The following is a 22,776-nucleotide window of genomic DNA, read 5'->3' on the forward strand; positions in this document are numbered from 1 at the left end:
TGATCCAACAGCAAGGATAAATCTCATTTATACTGAGTGAAAAAAATAGATGAAAAAAGCATACAGTATATAATTCAAATTATATAAAACTCTAGAAAAAAAAACTAAAGCCAAAGAAAGTAAATGAGTGGTTGGTTGAGGACAGGTTGTTTGAGAGAGAGATTGAGTACCATGGGGCATGAGGAATCTTGGGGGTAATAGATAAGATCTGTTCACTATTCTTGATTTTGGTTTCCCAGTTGTATACTATGTGAAAATACATTAAATTTTCACATCAGATCCTACACTTTGAATATGTTTAGTTTATTGTATGTTATTTATACCTTAATGTCATTTGTAAAAAGCTGCATTGAGGCACAATGAGTGTATAGTTTTAAACACATATTTCTGTAAGCTAAGTTGGTAGAAGTGTAGTTACTGGGCCAAAAGTAATTACACATTTAAATTTCACATAGATATTAACAAATTGCTCTACAAAAAATATTGTGCCAGCTTATATAGTTGAAAATGCCCATGTTTACACTGTCTTCCCAAATCATTCTTCCATCTTTTCCAGTGATGGATTAAAATGACATTATTGTTAATTTTATTTTCATTTCTTTGGTGAAATTGGTTTTCTTATGTTCATTGATTATTTCTTCTGTAAATTGTCTTTTGTGAAATGTCTTTGCTCATTTTCCTATTGGACTGTGTTTTTACTTTTAAGTCATGAAAATTATATAATACTTATATTTCCATGTACTTATTCAGGGATGCTCAAAAAACATTGCTTTAATGAATAAATGAATTAATGTCTTTCCATTAGACTTTTAACTTTATTGATGGTGACTATCCATGTCTAGTGAAACCCACAGGTGAATGTTTCAGTTTTTATTTATGGTGACTATCCATGTCTAGTGAAACCCACAGGTGAATGTTTCAGTTAGCAGCTACCTGTTGGAGGTTATAATGACATCAGGGATGCCCTTTAATGTACTTCCTGTTTGCCTCTTCCTGACCTGTCCATCCTCTACCCTTAAAGTTATCTTTCTAGCAAGAAATATAAATTGCAGGTGAGGAGTATAAAAAGGAGTGGAAATAGGTAACTTGGTATTTTCGTGTCTGTTTTGAATCATCTTCCCCCTTCTTTGTTTTTAGGTGGCATGCAGCCCCATTTTCATCTCTGGCCCATATTAGGTACTCCCCCCTCATAACAAATCTTCCAGTTGACTTGAGTTGCAGCTAGGGATTCACCTGTAGTTACAGCTTTACAAGTGCATCCTTGGCCAACAGCTATGACCACAGGGTAACGCAACTGCTATTGTCCTTTGATTATCCCTCCATCTAACCTACTGCCTACTCTCACCTTCAGCCCTTCATGTCTCTGGCATGGGTTTTGTTTTGTTTGTAATTCCAGTACTTTGGGAGGCTAAGGTGTGCAGATTGCTTGAGCTCAGGAGTTGAAGACCAACCTGGGCAATGTAACAAAATCCCATCTCTACAAAAAAAAACCACAAAAATTAGCCAGGCATGGTGGCACATGCCTGTAGTGCTAGCTATTCAGGAGGCTGAAATTGAGGGCATGGCTTGAGCCTGGTAGGTGGAGGTTGCAGTGAGTCGAGATGACACCACTGCTCTTCAGCCTGGACAGCAGAGCCAGACAGACCCTGTCTCAAAAATAAGTAAAAGAACAATATGACCATTTCTTTTATGAAATAGTGTAAGATTTAAGGTAATATCCATACTTGAATAATTTTTTTTACTCTTTCTTACACATTTTCTCATTTAATCAGAGTTCTGCAATATAGGTGGCATGTTTTAAAGACAGGAAACTGACGTTCAGGTTGAGAACCAGCCCAGAATCATAGTTACGGGTCTTCTGGCTTTATCCTACTGCCTCTAAGTAAGGAAAGGGCTCATATGTACTGTTGACTGTGCCCTTTTTTATGTAGTAAGGGGCCTTATGTGTCAAGCTAAGGGCTTTCTGTGGGCTATAAGAATTTTCTAGAGCTTTAGAGCTGGGTACTAACATAATTACATTTCTGTTTAAGTGAATTATTATGGACATTGAAATGGAGGGATACTGGGGACAAGAATACTGATAAATAGGTCCTGCGGCAATTTTGAGAAATGGCAGAAGTGTCAGAGCATGTCAGCTATTTTCATAATAGAACATACAGGATTTGTTTTGCTCTGAGCACGTAGTTGTTTGTTGAATAATACAGTTTTATCCACATAAACTTTATACTGTGTGGGCCCTCAGGGGACCCTAAGGAAGCAATAATAAGGCTCAACTTGATATTGGATAATCTGTTAGTTTATTAGTATACTGAGTATAAGCAGTGACATAAAATTAATAACTTCTCTGCTTTAATCAAAGCAAATTTGTCTTTATCTTCTTTCTCTTCAGTTGGAAGATGCTGGCTCAAGTAGTTTAGATAATCTACTAAGTAGATACATCTCAGGCAGTCACCTACCCCCACAGCCTACAAGCACCATGAATCCCTCCCCAGGACCCTCTGCCCTTTCTCCGGGATCATCAGGTAAAGCAAACAGGGATATTACCTTACTTTTTTAACACCTAAAAAAAAACAGTCTCACTATCTTAGTCAGAATTCTCCAGAAAAACAGAGTAAGTAGGAGGTCTACTTGAAGAGAGAAAGGGAGATTGAGAGAGATTTATTTTGAGGAATTGGCTCATGTGATTGTGGGTGTTGGCAGGGCAGGTCAGGCAGGCTGGAGACCCAGGTAAGAGTATTGTTACAGTATTGAGACAAAATATCTTCTTTGGGGCATGAGGAGGTAGGGGAGAGAACAGGGCTCCATCTTCTCTTCTCTCTTAAAAGGGCTTTACCTGATTTTATGAGACCCACTTGCATTATGGAAAATAATCTACTTTTCTCAAAGTCCACTTATTTAAATGTTAATTAATCCCATCTAAAAAAAAAATACCTTCACAGTACCATCTATACTGATGTTTGGCCATACTGCTGGGTGTCATATCCTAGCCAAGTTGACACAATAACAGATATTTTTTTCTTGATTGTTCTTTGTAATTATTTTTGTTCAAATACTATTGGTACTCTTTTCGCTAACTGAAATCATATTAATATATATCTGTAGTCGACACTGTTTGGAACTCCAGATTACTCAGCCCTTAGTATATTCAGTCTTTTATAGGTTTAATCTTATATTTTACAATACAGAGGGTCAGTTGAAGAGTTCTTTAGTTCCAAGTCAACTTTAAAACACTTTGTAAAATAATGAAACATTGAAAAATTATTTAAAAAGTAAGAGCTGAAGAAGGGCAGGTTAATTTTCAAACTGTAATTTTAAAATAAAAAATTTGCTGAGAACTATTAAAATAGCCATGATATATAGCTCTCTTCCAAAATCCCAGTGGTTTTATTAACCCCATTACTCAATGATTCAGTTGGGACTCTTGAATACGTGATTGAAGCAACTCCAAACAGGTTAACATTCTAGAAGTGTTATTGAATGTATTTTTCTGATGTAAATTAAATGTTATTTCTTTCTTACTGAAACGGACCACCTACTTCTTTCTAGAGGAAGAACAGTTCACTTGTGAATATGGATTTTCCATGAGATGCAAAATTAACATTTTTTAAATCACATAATTTTTAAGGTTTAATAAGAATTATTTTAGGACTTCTGAAAATAATTAATGGGAACCTAAGTAGAATATTTTATCAAATAACTTGTTGAGGGATGGCAGATAATGTTTTCTTGGTCTGTTTTACTGACTGGATAGTGGTGCCCTGAGGAGGATTCTGAGGTGATGTCTGGACACAGCTGAGAGAAACTGGTTGATGTCTGCTAATGGTTACACATGTATTCCCGACTTTGTGACTAGATCTGATTTCCAAGAATTTTTTAGCTGGGTTATAATAATCTTGAGTTCTGTGACCAGTAGGTAGAATTCCAAATATTCTTATATGCATTGATACTCATTTTGACTTACTACTTTTTAGGTTTATCCAATTCTCACACACCTGTGAGACCCCCAAGTACTTCTAGTACTGGCAGTCGAGGCAGGTGAGTGTTATGTCATTAATAATTATTTTTTTCCTTTTTGTTAAGAAAAACAGCAAATATATATAATAAAAGTAGAATATTACAATGAACCCCTGTATACTTAACACCCAGCTTTAACAGTGATCAAATAATGTCCAATCTTGCTTCTTCTATTCTTCTACCAATTCCTTTCTGGTCTGAATTATTTTGAAACAAATCTCAGTCATTTCACTTGTGACTGTTTCAGTATATATCACTTAATGAAAATAACTTTAAAAATTTATAACCACAGAACCATTATCACACCTAAAAAAATTTAACAACTCATTCTTTAATATCAGTAGAGATCCATTAATGTTTAGTGTTCCCAATTTTTGCAACAAATGCCTTTTAAAAAGAACCAGATGATTTCTTTGAGTCAGATGCAAATAAGCTCTATACATTTCCATCAGTTTGTTTATGTCACTATCAATTTATTTGTTGTAAAAATGTAGTTTCTCCTATAATGTTTTCCCAATTTCTCCATCTTGTCATTTAAGTACACACTGCCTGCTGTTTTTTTGTCTATGTTGGTATTTAGGTCAAGAGGGTTGATCAGATTTAGGTTTGCTTTGGGGGAAGGGAGGGCAAGAAGACTTGGTAGTGTAGTGGTAGTGTGTACTTCCAGCAGGGGCGAATTATGCCTGGTTGGGGTTTTTGTGATAGCAACCGTTAATAATCATTGTTTAGCTCTATTATTTTTCTGCTGGTTGAAATATGATATTTTAATTATTGTATCATTATTTAGAATATTTCTGTAAAGAGAAACTTTCGTCATCAACTATTGGGTTATAGGAAAGATAGGATAAATTCTATTTGCCTGCTTTTGTGGTAACGAATTGATTTCTAACACCCTCCAACAGTGACAGTTTTATTGTTATTACCTTCATGGACTGAGATATTTAAACATACTTTATATATTTTAATCCATTATATATGTTATGTATCTACGTATGTATGTATGTATGTATATATGTATTGAACACTTAACATTATTCCATCTTTGGCCTTCAGAGCTTTCTCAGGCTTGCTTCTTAGTGCTTTTGCTATAATCACAGCAGTCTTTTTTAAACTTCAGTGTTTCCTGTGAAACAGTGTTTCAGGTTCATTTTGTACATTTCTTGCTTCAGACCTGGAATCAGCTACTTTCCCAGGAAGTTCTGGTAATGTTAGCAGAAAAGCAGGAAAATAGTGTTTGAGGATAATATTCTAGTGCTAATAGCACTCATTGCTACTGAATTGCTCATTGTTTCTTAGGCCTTTTCAGTGGACAGAGCTAAGAAATAGGAGTGTGTGTGTGTGTGTATGTATGTATGTATGTATGTGTGAAGATAGAAGTGCTTCAAACCATAAAATGTGTTTTCAGGGTCTTCTGAAAGTTGCTGCATAATTTTAAAGAGTTTGAAGCTAGGCTTTATACCACATTCCCCTTAACCACATTATGAGGTATCCTTATCGTCTACAAAGTTGTCTGTTGTCTTCACTTTAGTAAACATTACTTTTCATATAATTGTTTTTATTTATACCATATGTCAAACGTATCTGATCTTTATTTGTTGTTTCTTATTAGCTGTGGCTCATCAGGAAGAACTGCTGAGAAGACAAGTCTTAGTTTCAAATCTGATCAGGTGAAGGTCAAGCAAGAACCTGGGACTGAAGATGAAATATGTAGCTTTTCAGGAGGTGTAAAACAAGAAAAAACAGAGGATGGCAGGAGGAGTGCTTGCATGGTAAGCTCCCACTGGGGTCTGACAGGGACTTAAGGACATCACTTCATTGATTCTTTCAGCTCTGAGTATATTAAGACTAAGTAGTGGTTCTAGGAACATTTATTTATTTTTGAAATTTCATGCCTGGCACAAGCCAGATACATCTTTTTCTAACTCAACTTTTTTGTCTGAGAGTCAGCTGTAATTACCAGAAAAAACTTAATAATTGTACTAAGTACTCATTTGAAATTATCTTTGAATTTGTATTTAGTCAGTATTCTTGCCATGATGCTAAATCAGATTGTATCTTGTCCTGAAATTGTTATTTCAGTAGTCACGTTGAATCTCATGCCACAAAAGATCTTTGGCATTCTCCTGGACCTGTGAGCGCAGCATTAAGATTGCTGACACAAAAGAAATTTATTGATCAGAATTTTGTGATAGGAAGATTGTCTTTTGGCTTATGTATTACTAATCATTCTGGAGTTCCTTGAGTGGAACATTTTATATAATTTCTAATATAGAATGAAGGAAGGCTAAGCCCCTCTTGGTTTAAATATTTTGATTTTTGTTTTCTCTTTCTGACCGGGCTTCTTTTTCCTTTTTTATATGGTTGGCACATAGGAATTCATCTCAAGGTATTAGTATATTTAACACAGTATATATAGATTCAGAGAGCAAGAGATTCAGCCTCGGGTTTGGAGTACTGTTACCTCTTCATCCAGAACTTGGTTTAGAAAGTACCCCCATAAAAAAAATGGGTGCCAAGGGTGGTGAACGATTTCTTTAAGTTGTTGCAACCTTCCTACAATATAGTGGAATGATAGGTGAGCAGAAGAATATTATAGAATGCTTCTAAAATGCTATGCAAAAGATTCTAGGTGTGAAAAGGAGTGTGCCATAATTAACTCTCTCAAGGAAAAGTATAACCCTATGCTGACTTCCCAGTCAGTAGCTTAACAGTTTAATTAATTTACTTATTATCTGAGTGAGACATTATTAGAGGGACAGACCCCTTAAAATCATATATGTTAGTGTGCCTGAATAATTTTGGGATTATTGTCATTTCTTTATGGCACTATTGTGATTTATAAAATAAATTTAAGTTATGTCAGTATATCTATATGCATATTCACATAACTTTTAAATGCACATACTGCATACAATAAAGATTAAATGATTCTTCAAGAATTTATGATCGTTTTGTTTTAGTTGAGCAGTCCTGAGAGTAGCTTGACACCACCTCTCTCAACCAACCTGCATCTAGAAAGTGAGTTGGATGCATTGGCAAGCCTGGAAAACCATGTGAAAACTGAACCTGCAGATATGAATGAAAGCTGCAAACAGTCAGGGCTCAGCAGCCTTGTTAATGGAAAGTCCCCAATTCGAAGCCTCATGCACAGGTCGGCAAGGATTGGAGGAGATGGCAACAATAAAGATGATGACCCAAATGAAGACTGGTGTGCTGTCTGCCAAAATGGAGGAGATCTCTTGTGCTGCGAAAAATGTCCAAAGGTCTTTCATCTAACTTGTCATGTTCCAACACTACTTAGCTTTCCAAGGTACCAGTGAAATAATTGATTTTTGGTGTTTATTTTCATAAGCTAAAAATAAATAACAGAAGATTGTTCAGGGCAGATGGCCTTCTAACCAGTGCGTAGTATTTCTGTAAAACAGGGAGCCTGTTATTCTTTCGGTGTTAGCTTCCAGAGAAACTAACAATAAACTATCTAAGATCTAAGTGGTACATTAATGTTAAAGAGTAGATTTCATCTCCTGGCCTTTAGTTTATATTCAGTATAAGGAAAATAGATAAAATTCTAAATTAAGAGGGGGCTAAGGTTACAAAGCTTGTAGTCTGGTTATAATTCTGTAGTAAGCTTGGGCAATTCACTAATTATCAGGGATCAGTTTTTGCATCTACAAGTGGTAGGTTTTGGTTTAGAAGAGCTGTAGTTCTTCCCTTCCATTTAATACTTTATGTTCATGCAATCTTTCATCTCTGATTTCAGAGACCATAAAATAGTAGAGTCATACTTGTTTTTTTCAATCTTCTCCTTTCTCTCTTGTCCCCTAGTTTCTTTTTAGTGGAAGTAAATCAGTATTCTTGGAGTAAACCCAGCTTTTTTCTTGTTATAAATTAAAAAAAAAAAAAAAGATATATCTTCTCAAATTCCCGAGAAGCAGTAACTTTAATTGAATAATAGTACCCCGTTTGAAAGAGTCAGCCTTTTGGATTAGAAAACTAGTAGATATTTAAACAGTGCCAGAATATTTTTCTGAAGAATTGTAATTTCTTACCTAAGTCTTTGGAGATACAGTTATTTGCTAGAGATGTAATAAGGGCCTTCTTTTTCTTTACTCTTATTTAGAAAAGAAAAGCATTGGCACTTTGATCTTGAAATTAAGAGTTTTCTTTGGGTAGTAATATTTACTGGAATGTCAGAATTTTGCCACTGAATACTTTCTTTCAATGGCAAATAACTTTGAAAGGATTGTAAAATGTTGGCGCAAATTAGCCAGGCGTGGTAGCTCACACCTGTAATCCCGCACTTTGTGAGGCTGAGGCAGGCGGAGCACTTGAGGTCAGGAGTTTGAGAACAGCCTGGCCAACATGGTAAAACCCCATCTCTGCTAAAAATACAAAAAATAAAAAACTTAGCCAGGCATGGTGGCGCACACCTTGTAGTCCCAGTTACTTGGAGGGCTGAGCCAGGAGGATTGCTTGAACCTGGGAAGCAGATGTTGCCGTGAGCCGAGATTGCACCACTGCACTCTAGCCTTGGTGACAGAACAAGACTCTGTCTCTGAAAAAGAAAAACAAACAGATTGGTTAGTACATATCCCTAGATTTAGTATCTATGTATATACCTCTCTATATATCACCATATATCTATTTATATAGAGAGAGGGAGTGAATATAAATCATTTTAGAAGTCATAGTTTGATAAGAAATCCTGATAAAAACAAAGTATATACTTGGTAGGGTTAAAATATAGGAGGTGGCCAGGCATAGTGGCTCATGCCTGTAATCCCAGCACTTTGGGAGGCCAAGGCAGGTCAATCACTTGAGGCCAGGAGTTTGAGACCATCCTGGCCACCATAGTGAAACCCCATCTCTACTAAAAATACAAAAATTGGCCAGGCATGGTGGCGGGTGCCTGTAATCTCAGCACTTTGGGAGGCCGAGGTAGGCAGATCACCTGAGGTCAGGAGTTGCCTGGTCAACATAGTGAAACCCCATCTCTACTAATAACATAAAAATTAGCTGGGCATGTTGGCAGGCATCTGTAATCCCAGCTACTCAGGAGGCTGAGTCATGAAAATCGCTTGAACCCGGGAGGCAGAGGTTGGAGTGAGCCAGGATCATGCCACTGTACTCCAGCCTGGAGGACAGAGTGAAACTGTGTCTCAAAAAAAAAAAATACAAAAATTAGTCGGTCATGATGGCGCATGCCTGTAATCCCAGCTACTAGGGAGGCTGAGGTACAAGAATCGCTTTAACCCGAGAGGCAGAGGTTGCAGTGAACCAAGATTGTGCCACTGCACTCCAGCCTGGGCGAGGGGGAGATTCTGTCTCTGAAAAAAAAGAAGGTATATATACATGTGCTTGTGCCTGTAGGTATGTGTGTGTGTGTTCTAGGTTTTGACCATGAAAAAACAACTGATTTACTTTTGGCATTTTAATACATGCCAAAACGGTACAAGATACCTGAGAAACTCTGTAACCCGTGCTCTTCTTATTCATAAATACTGAGTCTACATAATGGTGATACTGGGACCTGGGAGAGTTGGTCTTAGGCCTTATGCTGCAAGTACTGCTCATCACTACTTAGAGACCCCCTTTTAATGCAGAGATGCCATTTTTATAATGCATTCCAGAAAGTAATCAATTGATGCGTGACTAGGAAAGTTTAGAGGAGTTTTTAATCACATGACTTCACCTGATGAGATTTCACAACTATAAAACCTCCCTTTTTCCAAAAAATTATTAAGAAAATAAACCAGGGCCCTGTCTAGGGAAGTAGCTTCTCTAGAGCAGGCTTTTTTTATAATTACGTGGACTAATTACCTATTTCCCTGTCTAGTGGGGACTGGATATGCACATTTTGTAGAGATATTGGAAAGCCAGAAGTTGAATACGATTGTGATAATTTGCAACATAGTAAGAAGGGGAAAACTGCACAGGGGTTAAGCCCCGTGGACCAAAGGGTAAGTGTCAAATAAGTTGGTTTATCACTGGGATTCAGTAGTGGTCTGCCTATATATACATCTTTTTTTTTTTTTTTTTTTCCTGTGTAGCATACACAAAACCTGGTAACATTTAATTTTTAATCCTGTCATCTGATGGTATATTGATGATCTCTGAAGTCTTTTTTTCTCTAACCCTGAACTACAGACCCTTCTATCCGGATTCCTCAAACTTAAGATGTCCCAACTAAAATCTTAATTTCTAATCCTCTCCTTCCAAACACAAAACCAAGCAAATAACAACATAAAAAAGTGTATTCCTCCCCCAGTATTCCCCTTAATTGAATGATACCACCATTCATTTCTGTTGCTCAGGTTAGAAACCTATTAGAAATGAAATAATAACAACTATAATACCATTTTCTCACCTTTTCCCACCATTACCATTCTAGACAGACATCGTAATTTCTCATCTGGACTATTGTAATTATCTCTTAACTGCTCTCCTCGCTTCTGCTCTTGATCTTTATAGTCTGTTTTCTGTATTAAACAGCGTTCTTTTAAAAAGTAAACAAGTCTATCATTTCCTTGCTTAAAATTCTCTGATAGCTTCTCATCATATTAAAAATGGAAACTCTTTCCTTACTTTACTCAGAATTTTACCAATCTGGCCTGTAGTCTGATTTCCAAAGACAGAATCTTTTGCATTGTCATGCGGTCATTAGAGTTAAGTTTGGCTCTACTCTGGTGTATATAGTTGCAAAAACCCTCATCCACTATCTGTGAAGACAAGATACGTGTTTAGGGTATACAAACTTGTATGACTTGTATTAAAAGAAGTTTAGATAAATAGAAGACTGTGAATGTAAAATGCATCTCAGTTTACTCATGATTGGGTAAAAACACGTTTCTGGAGTTAGATTGAGAAGGCCATTTTTATTTTGAACCTGACTGGAGTCATTTGAAGAAAGGGGATAATAACTTTCAACATTTATCTTGCCTGTCTAAGGAATTACCATGAGGAGCAACAGTGATGATTTATTTACTTATTTATTACCAAGTAATTTATAAATTTTTGCACAAAGTGTTAGATGTTGCTTTTGTGACTCCCTTCCATAAATTACCTTAGTTATCTTCCATTCTTATTTAAAGTAGAACCAAAGATAGTCTGAAAACAAAATGAGAAGCACAGGAGTTTTCTTTGGGTGTTCATATTTACTTGAGTATCTAATAAACAGGGGGCTTGTGTTCAGTTTGTTGTAATCAGACTTTGTTGTGATATAGTTCTCATTCTCGAGAATGTTTTATTAGGAGAAAAATGTTTCATGTGCTTTCCTTTCCTTGTTTGGGCCAGAAATGTGAACGTCTTCTGCTTTACCTCTATTGCCATGAATTAAGTATTGAATTCCAGGAGCCTGTTCCTGCTTCGGTGAGTTGCCTACCTTAGTAGCTCAGTGGGGGAAGTCTCATAATACTTAAGGGTATGGGCTCTGGCGGTTGGGCGCGGTGGCTCACGCCTGTAATCCCAGCACTTTGGGAGGCTGAGGCGGGTGGATCACGAGGTCATGAAATCGAGACCACGGTGAAACCCCGTCTCTACTAAAAATACAAAAAAATTAGCCGGGCACGGTGGCGGGCGCCTGTAGTCCCAGCTGCTTCGAAGACTGAGGCAGGAGAATGGCGTGAACCCCGGAGGCGGAGCTTGCAGTGAGTCAGATCACACCACTGCACTCCAGCCTGGGTGACAGAGGGAGACTGTCTCAAAAAAAAAAAAAGAAAAAAGTATATAGGCTCTGGCCTTACACTAAGCTTGTATTACACCTCAGCTTTCTGGAATAAGCTCCTCAACCTCTCTAAGACTCAAGTTTTCTGACACCATTTCTTACCTCATTGGGTTGTTCTGAGGGTTATATAAGATAACCTATGTAAAGTGTTTAGCATAGTCTATAGTCATTGACTTTTGTAAGGGATAAAGGCTCTAAAATGCTACAATAAATGGAAGATTAGAGGTGTTTGGTGCCTAATAAGTGGGATAAGAATATTCTACACACATTTTATTACTAGCCATCAGTTGTTGAATAGTACATTATTACATACCAGGCCTGTTAGAGAGTATTAAATGGTAGTTGACTTGTTTACTGAGTAGCCTGAGAAATGAATTTTAAATCACAAAAGGCGTAGACGGAAGATGTTTTGTACAAGCAGTAATCATCTGTTTCTGGAAAATTGTCTCATCTTCAAGTGCAGGGATTTTAAAGTAGAAAATGACTTTCAAATGTTTTCTTTTTATGGGCCATTAAAATAGCTTCTTGGCCAGGCATGGTGGCTCATGCCTGTAATCCCATCATTTTGGGAGGCCTGGCCGGCAGATCACTTGAGGTCAGGAGTTCAAGACCAGCCTGGCCAACATGGTGAAACCCCCTCTCTACTAAAAATACAAACATTAGGCGGGTGTGGTAGCGCACGCCTGTAATCCCAACTGCTAGGGAGGCTGAGGCAGGATAATTGCCCGAACCTAGGGGATTGGAGGTTGCAGTGAGCCAGCATGGCGCCACCGCACTCCAGCCTGGGCGACAGAGCAAGACGCCATCTCAGAAATCAATTAATCAATCAATAAAATAGCTTCTCTAACTTTACTTTTATCCCAAGGGTAGAAATTTTTAGCCAGGGTTGGGGCCAGAATTCCCTAGCATGAACACTAAATGATTAATAAAGTTAGTAAATTTTTCTTACGTGCTAACAGTCTTGCTTCCTCTGTTACTAAGTCAAGATTTCGTGATGTAAATGATATTATCTGTGATGTCTTCCAAAAGACATCATATTCTAATTGTAACATTAATATATTTTATAAATTTTCTTTTTAAAAAAAAAAAGAAAAACTCTTGAGGAGTCATAAAATTCTGATAAGTCAAATGTTGCCTCAAGGCTACTGGTTGGTTACCCTTGCTAATTGCTTTCTTTCCAAATCTTACTATTAAAAGTAGGACTTTGGGGGCTTGGACTAACCATGAAGATTGGCACATATTCTGCGTAAGATTTGGTTTTCATGAAGATGTAAAGTACATATGTCTGTATCAAAATTTGCAAGCAGCTGGCTCTATAATAACTTTTTTTCCCCTAAAATTAATATGCTATGCATTTTCAAATTAAACAGTTTGGCATTTTTGGAGAATTCTTATTTGCCATTATTTGCTTATTTTAGATACCAAACTACTATAAAATTATAAAGAAACCAATGGATTTATCCACCGTGAAAAAGAAGCTTCAGAAAAAACATTCCCAACACTACCAAATCCCAGATGACTTTGTGGCTGATGTCCGTTTGATCTTCAAGAACTGTGAAAGGTTTAATGAAGTATGTTAACTTCCAACCTATAGAGTCTTGATTTGTTAGTTTTTGTTTGTTTCCTTGTTTTATTTTTTCTGCTGAAAGACTTTAGTTTTATTAAAATTGTTTTTTCTGCTGTAGTCCTGCTAAACATCTGATTGTATTAACAGCTCCAGTGAAGAAAATTTATTGTGTATAATTTGGAGTATATACTTAAATATAATACATTAAGAATATTACTTTTTCTAAATGAGTTGAGGATTGGCATAAGTATGGAAAGTACTGTCCGTAGTTAAGTATGTTTCGTGGGATATGATTATAAACAGCTTACATTTTGGGTACAATTAGGAAAGTATCTGTACCCTTGTCCTTGCATTTTATTATTGACAACATAAATGTAGAACCTTAAACTAATCTCTGGTGACCTATCTTGAATAGTGGCCCAGAGTATATGATACTGAGTTTTCTTATTTCAGCAGTGTGACTTTCATTAATTTTGGTTATGTTTTTTGGTTTTTGGAGTTTTTTTTGTTTTGGTTTGGTTTGGTTTTTTTTGAGGGTAAGGTTGAATTAGCCATACCTTGAGAAGAAATGTGATATATACCTGTTTCAGGAAAATTGTTTTTATTATCTTAAGGATAAAATCAATTCTGTTATTATTATGGAAGATTTTCATGAGAAGAAAGTGGAATTTAATGAGAATCCACAAAATCTTTTAAAAGATTAATACTAAAGTCTTTTTATTGCTGATGTAATTTGGGTGCCATATGATTATTACTAAAATAAATCACATTGAATCCTGTAACGTATTCCCGTAACTACCTCTGGAAGCATCCAGATGGCATTTTAAAATTGAAAACAAAACAAAATCCTCATAAGGTGAAAATTCTAAGTCACCTTTATAGCAGTATGGCACAGAGTATATTAGTAAAATCTCATTAATTTGAAGTTAAATTTAGAAACTAGTCCCAAATTTTGTCTTATTTTTCAGTGTAGTTAAATTATTTTCAAATAGATATGCTTTCATGAACTATAGTTGATAAGACCCATGTTACCTGCCTCAGTAATAGTTAAATAGTTTATGATTAACATATTGCTATACAGATATAATTTTTATTAAGTGGTTTATTGAAAGTGTGTCAGTTTTTAAAAGCAAGGTTTCTTATATAATTTGCTTCACAAATATTTTTCTCTTGAATAGATTGATGTGTTCAGACCAATTCCTATTCAGATTGACCTTGATAATTCAAAATAAGACAATTACTGAGGTTTCACAGTAGCTTTAGTAACAGGGCTTTGTAAAGAAAATGGTTCCATGTTCTGTAGAATTTTAGAAAAGCACTTTATCTGGTTATAGCAATTTGTTCTCCCTAGTATGGCTGACTTTTCGTCGCCAATCCTATACAGTCTCATAACTTTAGAAAGGATTATAATTTCCCTTTTTTTTTTTTGACTCTGGTATCCTTTTTAGATGATGAAAGTTGTTCAAGTTTATGCAGACACACAAGAGATTAATTTGAAGGTAAGCTTTTCAGACCATGCAAACTTGGTGAAGGAATATGCATTACCAATAGGTGAATATTCCTATCTTTTGCTTGCAGGCTGATTCAGAAGTAGCTCAGGCAGGGAAAGCAGTTGCATTGTACTTTGAAGATAAACTCACAGAGATCTACTCAGACAGGACCTTCGCACCTTTGCCAGAGTTTGAGCAGGAAGAGGATGATGGTGAGGTAACTGAGGACTCTGATGAAGACTTTATACAGCCCCGCAGAAAACGCCTAAAGTCAGATGAGAGACCAGTACATATAAAGTAAAATGACATGGATTTGAATCAATTGTTAAAAAACAAACAAACAAAAAAACAACCCAGAAAACTTTTAAGTGTTGCTGGAATATCCTGCCTACAGTGGGCACCTCCTTGAAGAAGCTGATAGCTTTTACACAGTATTAGATTGAAATAATGGACAGAAACACATTCTTGTCAAGAAAGGGGGAGAGAACTCTGTTTGCAACTTTAAAAGCAAAAAGCAAAAGTGAAATGATGTGAGGATTTCTGTTCTAATGAGGGTGATTCTCTGTTAGAAATGGCAAATGTTGATGATTGTGTGCTATTGATTGGTGCAGGATACTTGGTGTACGAGTAAATACTTGAGGCTCGTGTCACTTGATAAATTTTCTTTTTGGACTAGGTCGCACAGTTATTAAAACAACTTTTAACCCTCTCTCTTCACACACATACATATCAGGTTGTTTTCTAGTTGAAAACCCAAGTAGCTCAGATTCTACTTTAATGTCAGTGCAGATTTGCATTGAATCATGCCATTATATTTTTTCTCATTTTTATGCTGTTGGGTCTTAGTTTTTAAATTGATATAAAGAACTCAGCAGTGGTTTTATTTTCTACTCATACTTAGGGTTTAGGAAACACGACCACTAGTTATCATTTAATCAACTTCAATGGTCTACTGAAATAAAAATGGTAACTTTTCATTAGTGGATTATTTAGAGTTATAGTAGTCATTTCCAGAAAACACTTACAATTGTACTTCCCAATCAAATCATGTGATCATACAGTTATTCCCATGAAAGGCAGAATGTTTGTTTCAAAATTAATCTAGTTTTCTGTACATTTAAATTTGATTGAGAAGGTGACAACTGGCTCTTTTCCAGTCTTCCTTCATGTCAGTTTTCTGATAGACCACTATTGGCAAACAGTATCTGTCAACTACCAAATGTGTAAAATTTTCTGTATTTCACTTTGTCTTATTTGTAAATAGTGAACTAAAACTTTTGGCAGATCAGCAACATTTGCTGAGCCTGTTTTTTAAGCTAATGTGTATTCTTACTAATGTTCCTATCAAGAATGGATTTGTAATATATTCTGTCTATTTCTAATGTTCACATTCATATTTTGAGGTTCTATCTTATTTTAATAGAGAACAGACTTCTCAAAAAATCTTCAGAAGCAGCTTATTATTGAGATATCGAAATATTGAAATAAACCCGGTGGGGTTAGATTACTCATCTGTCCACCAAGTGGGACATTTGCATGGACTGGGGGCTTAAAGGACTTAGAAGAGACCTGTAAGTAAATCCTGAAAATGAGCCAATCCCCACTTGAATGGTTACTGGAGTAAACCCACCTTTACCACCCCAATTACAGCACCCGAGGCAGATAAATCAACTTGGCTCTGGTTCATTTTTCTTTTCTTCATTTTGTGATGCTCAGATTCAAAATGTGTGTTCTACAGTGTTACAGGCTTCTCTTTTGTTTGATTAAAGATTTTAGTCCTACTTTTGTATGGACACATTAGAATATACAGAGACCAAAATAGAAGAATTTGCCATTAGATATTTTTCAGAAATCAGCAGTTTTGTGGCAAATCATTTATTTGCCTTTTTAAAAATTCAGTTTAAGCAGTTCAGAGAGTAGACTACTCAAAATTATTTCACATAATTGTCTAAGAGGTCAATATTTTTTAGTGCATATTGAATCAAATAAAGTGCTCTAAAGAAATTATTATACAAATTCCTTTGGGTTGTTTTTCTTTTCTTAACAAGGGGTGGGGGTAAATAGGAATATGATTTAGGCTTCCTGGTTGTGTATTTAAAGAGTATTGATTTTATTATTGCTATTGATTTACTTTATTCCTGGCTTCCTCTTCACTTTCAATTTTTTAAAAATAAGCCTTTGAAAATATACCAAACTGTTTAAACATTTTACTCAAATTTTAAATTCCTAGGAAAAGTTTTTTTATAAGAGGGAGAAAATTATTTAAAAATATTTATGCCTATGCCTGTTTCCCTCTTTTTTCACAACATCCATGATTTCAGTTTATAAGTAGACATATATCTAAGGGCACATTTTTGGAAAGTGAGGAATAGCAGCAGTATAACTTCCTTCTGTCAGGCCTTTGAGTTTTAATATTTTGTATTGCTCTTCAAATGGATCCTTTTAAAAAATTGTAGATAATGAGTCATAAATAGATTCTGCTAACTGAGGGGAGAAACACATTTTAAGTAAATATTTTTCAGTGTTTGGGGCCTTAAAAAATAACTGTGTTCCCTTAAAATTACATGTTAGAGTTTTTAGTTTTTTTTGGTTTAAGATTGGTTAAATCAGTTTAAAAGCCACTTTTTTGTCAACATTTAATAGTCTCCATTTCTGTTAAGATAATTTATACTGCTGAGGAATTACTATTAATAGCTATCAACATGCCACCATTAAGGTATTCACTTTAGATTTTTTATTAAAGCTTTTTTCTTGCACACTGATCGTTGTGTCTCTAAGCTGATTTTTTCAGCTCATTTATACCTATGGTTAAAAAGTATAAAAACTTAAATTGATATTTAGATATATGTTTTCCTATTAATTTATGTTTTAAAAAGACAAAATTGAATATCTGTCAGTCCCTGAAGGCAGTTTGTTTTTATACTGTCACATTTGTATTTGTTGTTTAAATGGAAGTATTTTAGAAGATTTGGAGAAAAGTCCACATAATAATGTTTTCTTAAAAGCTTTTACAGTTTTTGCTGTACTTCAGTTTACTTCTCCCATCAGAAAACGAAGAACAAAGTGTTGCACGGTCTTTTCTGCTGACCTAAATTTGTGTTTTCAGCACTTGGCTCAGCCGATTCACTTGAGTGAAGGAATTGCTTTGTAAGTTCTAAAGTATGGTTAGATTGCAGGTCATGCTCTATATGGAAACATCAAACCATTACTACAGAGAAATGATAAGGCATTGGATCCACTATTGAAATTATTATTTTTGGATCAACAAGTTGGTACTTTCTGACTTCTGTATCTTAACATAAGGGAATTTTAGGTAATGCTAAGTCAGTTGTCTCATTTTTTGTGATAAGTTTTGGAATTTTTAGTTAATTGAAAGAAATAATGCTTTTAAGTAGAAGTAAAAGGTTTATAAGTGTGCAAATTGTAGATTTATCAATTACCTCAGCAGGTATCCTGCCATGTAATTATTAGTGATTAGTGTTAATAAGCTAATAGATTCAGGTCTTCCAACTATGCCCTTGGATTGTGGCCTACCATATGTTATTAAATGGTCTCTTACTATCCAAAATGGGAGTAGATGCTGTGGCCCCCTCTCCCTTGGCTTTTACATCCCACACCCACCCCCATTCATGTACAACATGTGAAATACAAAAATCTCATTTCTTGTTAAAGCACTGCTCATCTGCATACTCAGCATCGGATCAGTGAGTAGTTTTATAAAAAATCCACGCACCCAACTCCATTAGTTAAAACAGATTCTTAATTCATACCGTGAATTCTTAATTTCTGTACCATCTATGTTAATGATCTGCTGAAGGTGATTCAAGATTTTCAAGGTGTAATACAGTTTGATCATGTACCAGACCTGGATATTTAATTTTTTTTTCTCACAGTTTATCTCCTCCTTAATAAAGCAATAACACTGCTTTAAGTCTGTTGCCTAATAGCATGTCAGAATCCTCTCCTGGATGGTGATTTTATAGGAAAGTTTGTATGCATATCACCCAGTCTATCTTTTAAAAATTAAGAAATTTAAATGTATGCTGGAAGTAATGACAATATATTGTGGCATTTTATTTTAAAAATTGGGGAAAGTTGCATATTTTTTTAAAAGTAAGTGTTTGAGTAAAAAAATTGAAGGTACTTTTTTAAGGAAAAAATTTATATGCCACAGTTTACATAGACATTTCAGATTCAACACGTACTCTTGAATATAATGGTTTCTTTTACTTGGTCAAAATGCATGTATAGCATTTCTTTCATCTTAGTTCCTTGTGTTTGCCTATGTGGTCGTTTATATATTTTTTATTGTATCGGAGAAACAAAACTATCTTCAAAAATAAGTTAATTTGGCTATATTTGTCATATCAAACTACAAAATGTACAAAGTTAAGTTTAGCCCTTTTCTAGAAAGTGATCTTTAAAATTGAAAATGCTCTTCTTTTAAATTAACCAAATTTATATGTGTGGGAAGGCACCAAAATGATTTTGTAAGTGCCACTGCAATATTCCCTTTCAAGTGTGGCCTAAATTTCAATCTTAAGGATGGAATGCATGTTCTGCTCCTGGTTCTGAAAAATGTAGGCATCTACTACGTTTTAAAACACAGTGAAACATATACATAAGCCTATAAAAAAGATTTGTGCAATTTGAAAGCCTGTTAATTTTTTATGTAAACATACCTACACACGAAAGGGTTAAATTCACAGCCTTACTAGTTCCTTGCTTCCAGTATTTAAATTGGTCTCCTCCCCTCATTATTATTACTACTACTACTACTATTATTTTTGCACATAGTTAACTGCCCTTCAATATGATTCTTAAAAAGTGCTGTTTCTGTGGTATTGTATTCTCTAAATAATCATATTTAATTTTTTAAAACAAGGTTGCAGTTTCTAATTGTTTTGTTCCTGTATTTTTGCTGGTGTGTAATAAAAGCAAGTTTTTTCTTTTCATGGTTATTTAATACATTAGCTGCCTGTAAATAATTCTTGTTATAATGCTCTGGAATGTGTTGTAGAAGTTGTATTAGATTAGTTTTAAACCCTTGTTTGAAAGCCACATTGTTTTGGTTATTTCTATTAAATTAGAAAATTGAAAAAGTTTTCAAATGAATTTCTTTTTTTTTCTTCTGTGAGTTGAAACTTAATCATAATTTTAAATCATTTAAAAAATTTACACTGTGTGCCAGGCACCAAAATACAGTAGTGAACAAGATACAGTCATTGCCTTCACAGACTTTAGACTCTATGTTAGAGTAATCAATGTTATGATAGGGATTAACAATATAATTCTAATGCATAGGAAAGGATCTAACCCAAACTTTGTTGCCAGGAAAGCAATTTCTTTCACTCATAAAAGGACAGTGGACAAATCTTAAGAGAGAGTGAAAAGAGAATACATTATGTAGAAGACTGAGTGAGAGAGAACATGTATGTATACCAGGAACTGAAAAGTTAATTAACTTAAAGTTAATCTGAAACAGTGTAAGTTGGAGTGGTAAAAACTAAACTCAAGAATTGAGCAGAGCCCTCTTCGAGCAGAGAGTCTTGTAAGTTATATTAAAGGGTTTGGGAATTATGCTGAGGCCAACAAGGAGTCCTTGAAGAATTTTAAGCAAAGTGGGGACTGGAGTGTTGAAATAATCAAATTTGCCTTTTTGAAAGATCATTGTAGCAGTGAAGAATGCGTTCCGCAGAATATTAGAGGTAGAGACCCAATTGTGTGCTCTAAGTAATCCAGGTGAGCCCTAAATTAGCTATCTGGCAGTAGAATGGGAGAATAGCAGTCAAACTTGAGAGACTTAGTAAAATGGACCAGTAATTGAAGCCATGGAGTTGCTAGCACCTATTAAAATTGGGAAGAGGAGGAGAAGGGAATAGGTTATGAGTGAACCAGGGGAGTGAGTTCAGTTTGGGATGTATTGAGTGTGAGGTACTAATGGAAAATTAAGGTGCGGGTCTCTGTGGTTCTGGTGCTTGTGAGAGACCCTTGGGCTAGAGATACAGCCTATGAGATCCATCAGTTAGGTATCATAATTGTTTTTGTTCATCACTGAATATGTCTAGCGCATGGTGGCCATTTATAAACATCTAAGTTTAGCTACTATTGTACACTTACAGTATAAGAATATGATATTGTCTAGGAAATTTATAGAATGGGAAGAGCAGGATAGTTACAACAGCAGAGGAAACAATATTTAAGAACTAGGAAAACAAAACACAAAGGATTCCTATGGATTAGTCATATAGGTAGGAGGAAAGCCAGGAGAGTGATAATAGAAGATGAGAAAGAGGTTTCAAGATGGGGTGTGGGGTTGTTGCTGATGTCAAGTGTTGAAGTAAACATAAAGTGGCCATTGAATTTTGCAATATAGAAGTTATAGATGACCTTGATAAAAGCTGTTCCAGTTTGAGCAGCAACAAGTGTACAGTGGGTTAGGTGAATGAGACATGGAATGAGTATAGACTATTTTTTCAAGAAATGGTTTTTTAAAAGATTATACAGAGTTTAAGGCCTTGAATAACCAAGTAAAACAGAATGGAAATTCATAATTGTTACCCTTCTAGATGCATTTTATATAGTGGAAAAAATATAAGTTCTGCCATTGTCCAGATTTGGGGTTGAACCCTTGTGTTACCAATATGACTTCTCTGAGTTTTACTTTGGCTTATTTGTGAAATGAGGATAGTCATATCCAGCTCATGAAATTAATATGGAGATGAATTGAGATCATTTATAGCACAAGGTTGACATACAAGTTCTCACAGGTATTGTTTCTTTTTTCATATCTTCTGTTGCCATGAAAGGATAGGTTCAAAATGTAATTTCTACCTTTTTACTGACTTTATAAGAAAAGGCTTTCATACTGGAACTCAAGTCTTTCAAGTCTATCCTCAGCCCTTAAGTATTAATGTAATCCTATATTAATTGATTGGACTGCAAAACTCAACAACCACCCATATTAGGCTCCGAACTTTTAGGGAACAATAAATGTAAACATGAATTAGTATGATAGAACATCTTATGGAAGATTTCGTCTCAAGCATCCCCTTTTCTTGTTACCTTACCTCAGCTGGTGGTAAATGTATCAGCAGTCTTTCATTTGTGAACATGTTACCAGTGATCTGGAAAGGCAAAGCTACATAGGGGCATGGGTTTCTGACAGTATGACAAACTGCATGCCCTGAAGAACCCTCCTGATGGTACAAAATACCTGAAATGCTGGATGAGGTTTCTTTAAAAAATGAAAATCTTTAAACTTATCGTAGAGCTAACAAGGAAGATATTCTAAAGCCCCACTTCACTACCTGTGTAGCATTTTTGCCAAGAACATTTGACCTGAATCTAATCACATGGAATAATTAAACAAAATCGGAATGTAGGACATTTACAAAACCGCTGGTTTGGATTCTTTAAAAAAAAAGTACAAAACAAGTCGGGAGGCTGTTCTATCTAAAATAATGCAGTATAATCAGTATGCAGTGAAATACAGTATAATGAAATGTACTACATGAACTTTTCATTTTCAATTAAACCCAGCCATTAAACATATTTTAGGAACATCTCAGAAAATTTGTTTATGAATTCTTATATGGAATAGTTTTCTTAGGTGTGACAGTGGTTTTGCGCCTGAATAGAAGAATGTCCATTTTCTTCAGAGATGCATGCTGGAATAATGAGAGATGAAGTGTCATTCTTTTTGCTGTTTTCCAGTAGGTAAAACTTTTGTGGGTGTATAAAGCATATGTGAGATAGTGCAAATGCAGCAGAATAACAGCTAGTGAATTGTGTAAGGTAGATAACTGTATTTTGCTGTTATTTCAACATCTTGGTATACTTGAGAAATTTAAAAATAAAAGGCTTAGTGTGGAATTGAACAAAAAGGCATGAATCCAGAGAAATAACAATATTAAAGGGGACATTTTCCCTGACAGTTATCCCAGTCTTTTTGTTCTTGATGACTTTGGAATGGGCTAAGC

General features: G+C 35.3%; 1 protein-coding gene across 4 annotated transcripts in view; it reads left to right on the forward strand.

Moving 5' to 3' along the window:
• Positions 1–19,896, forward strand: part of TRIM33 (tripartite motif containing 33) — a 121,985-nt gene extending 102,089 nt beyond the window's left edge. For 2 of the 4 annotated variants that reach the window (XM_001099267.5, XM_015148762.3), the window contains 9 exons: positions 2,390–2,522; positions 3,972–4,035; positions 5,624–5,783; positions 6,975–7,324; positions 9,851–9,974; positions 11,308–11,382; positions 13,156–13,308; positions 14,753–14,803; positions 14,883–19,896. In XM_001099267.5, coding sequence (XP_001099267.4) covers positions 2,390–2,522; positions 3,972–4,035; positions 5,624–5,783; positions 6,975–7,324; positions 9,851–9,974; positions 11,308–11,382; positions 13,156–13,308; positions 14,753–14,803; positions 14,883–15,095 — 1,323 coding nt within the window. In that variant the 3' untranslated portion in view covers positions 15,096–19,896. The remainder of the gene's footprint in view (positions 1–2,389; positions 2,523–3,971; positions 4,036–5,623; positions 5,784–6,974; positions 7,325–9,850; positions 9,975–11,307; positions 11,383–13,155; positions 13,309–14,752; positions 14,804–14,882) is intronic. The other 2 variants (XM_015148754.3, XM_002801713.4) reach the window with 1 other exon arrangement.
• Positions 19,897–22,776: the final 2,880 nt, after the last annotated feature.

Source organism: Macaca mulatta, chromosome 1 (assembly GCF_049350105.2).
Source record: "Macaca mulatta isolate MMU2019108-1 chromosome 1, T2T-MMU8v2.0, whole genome shotgun sequence".
NCBI lineage: Eukaryota > Metazoa > Chordata > Mammalia > Primates > Cercopithecidae > Macaca > Macaca mulatta.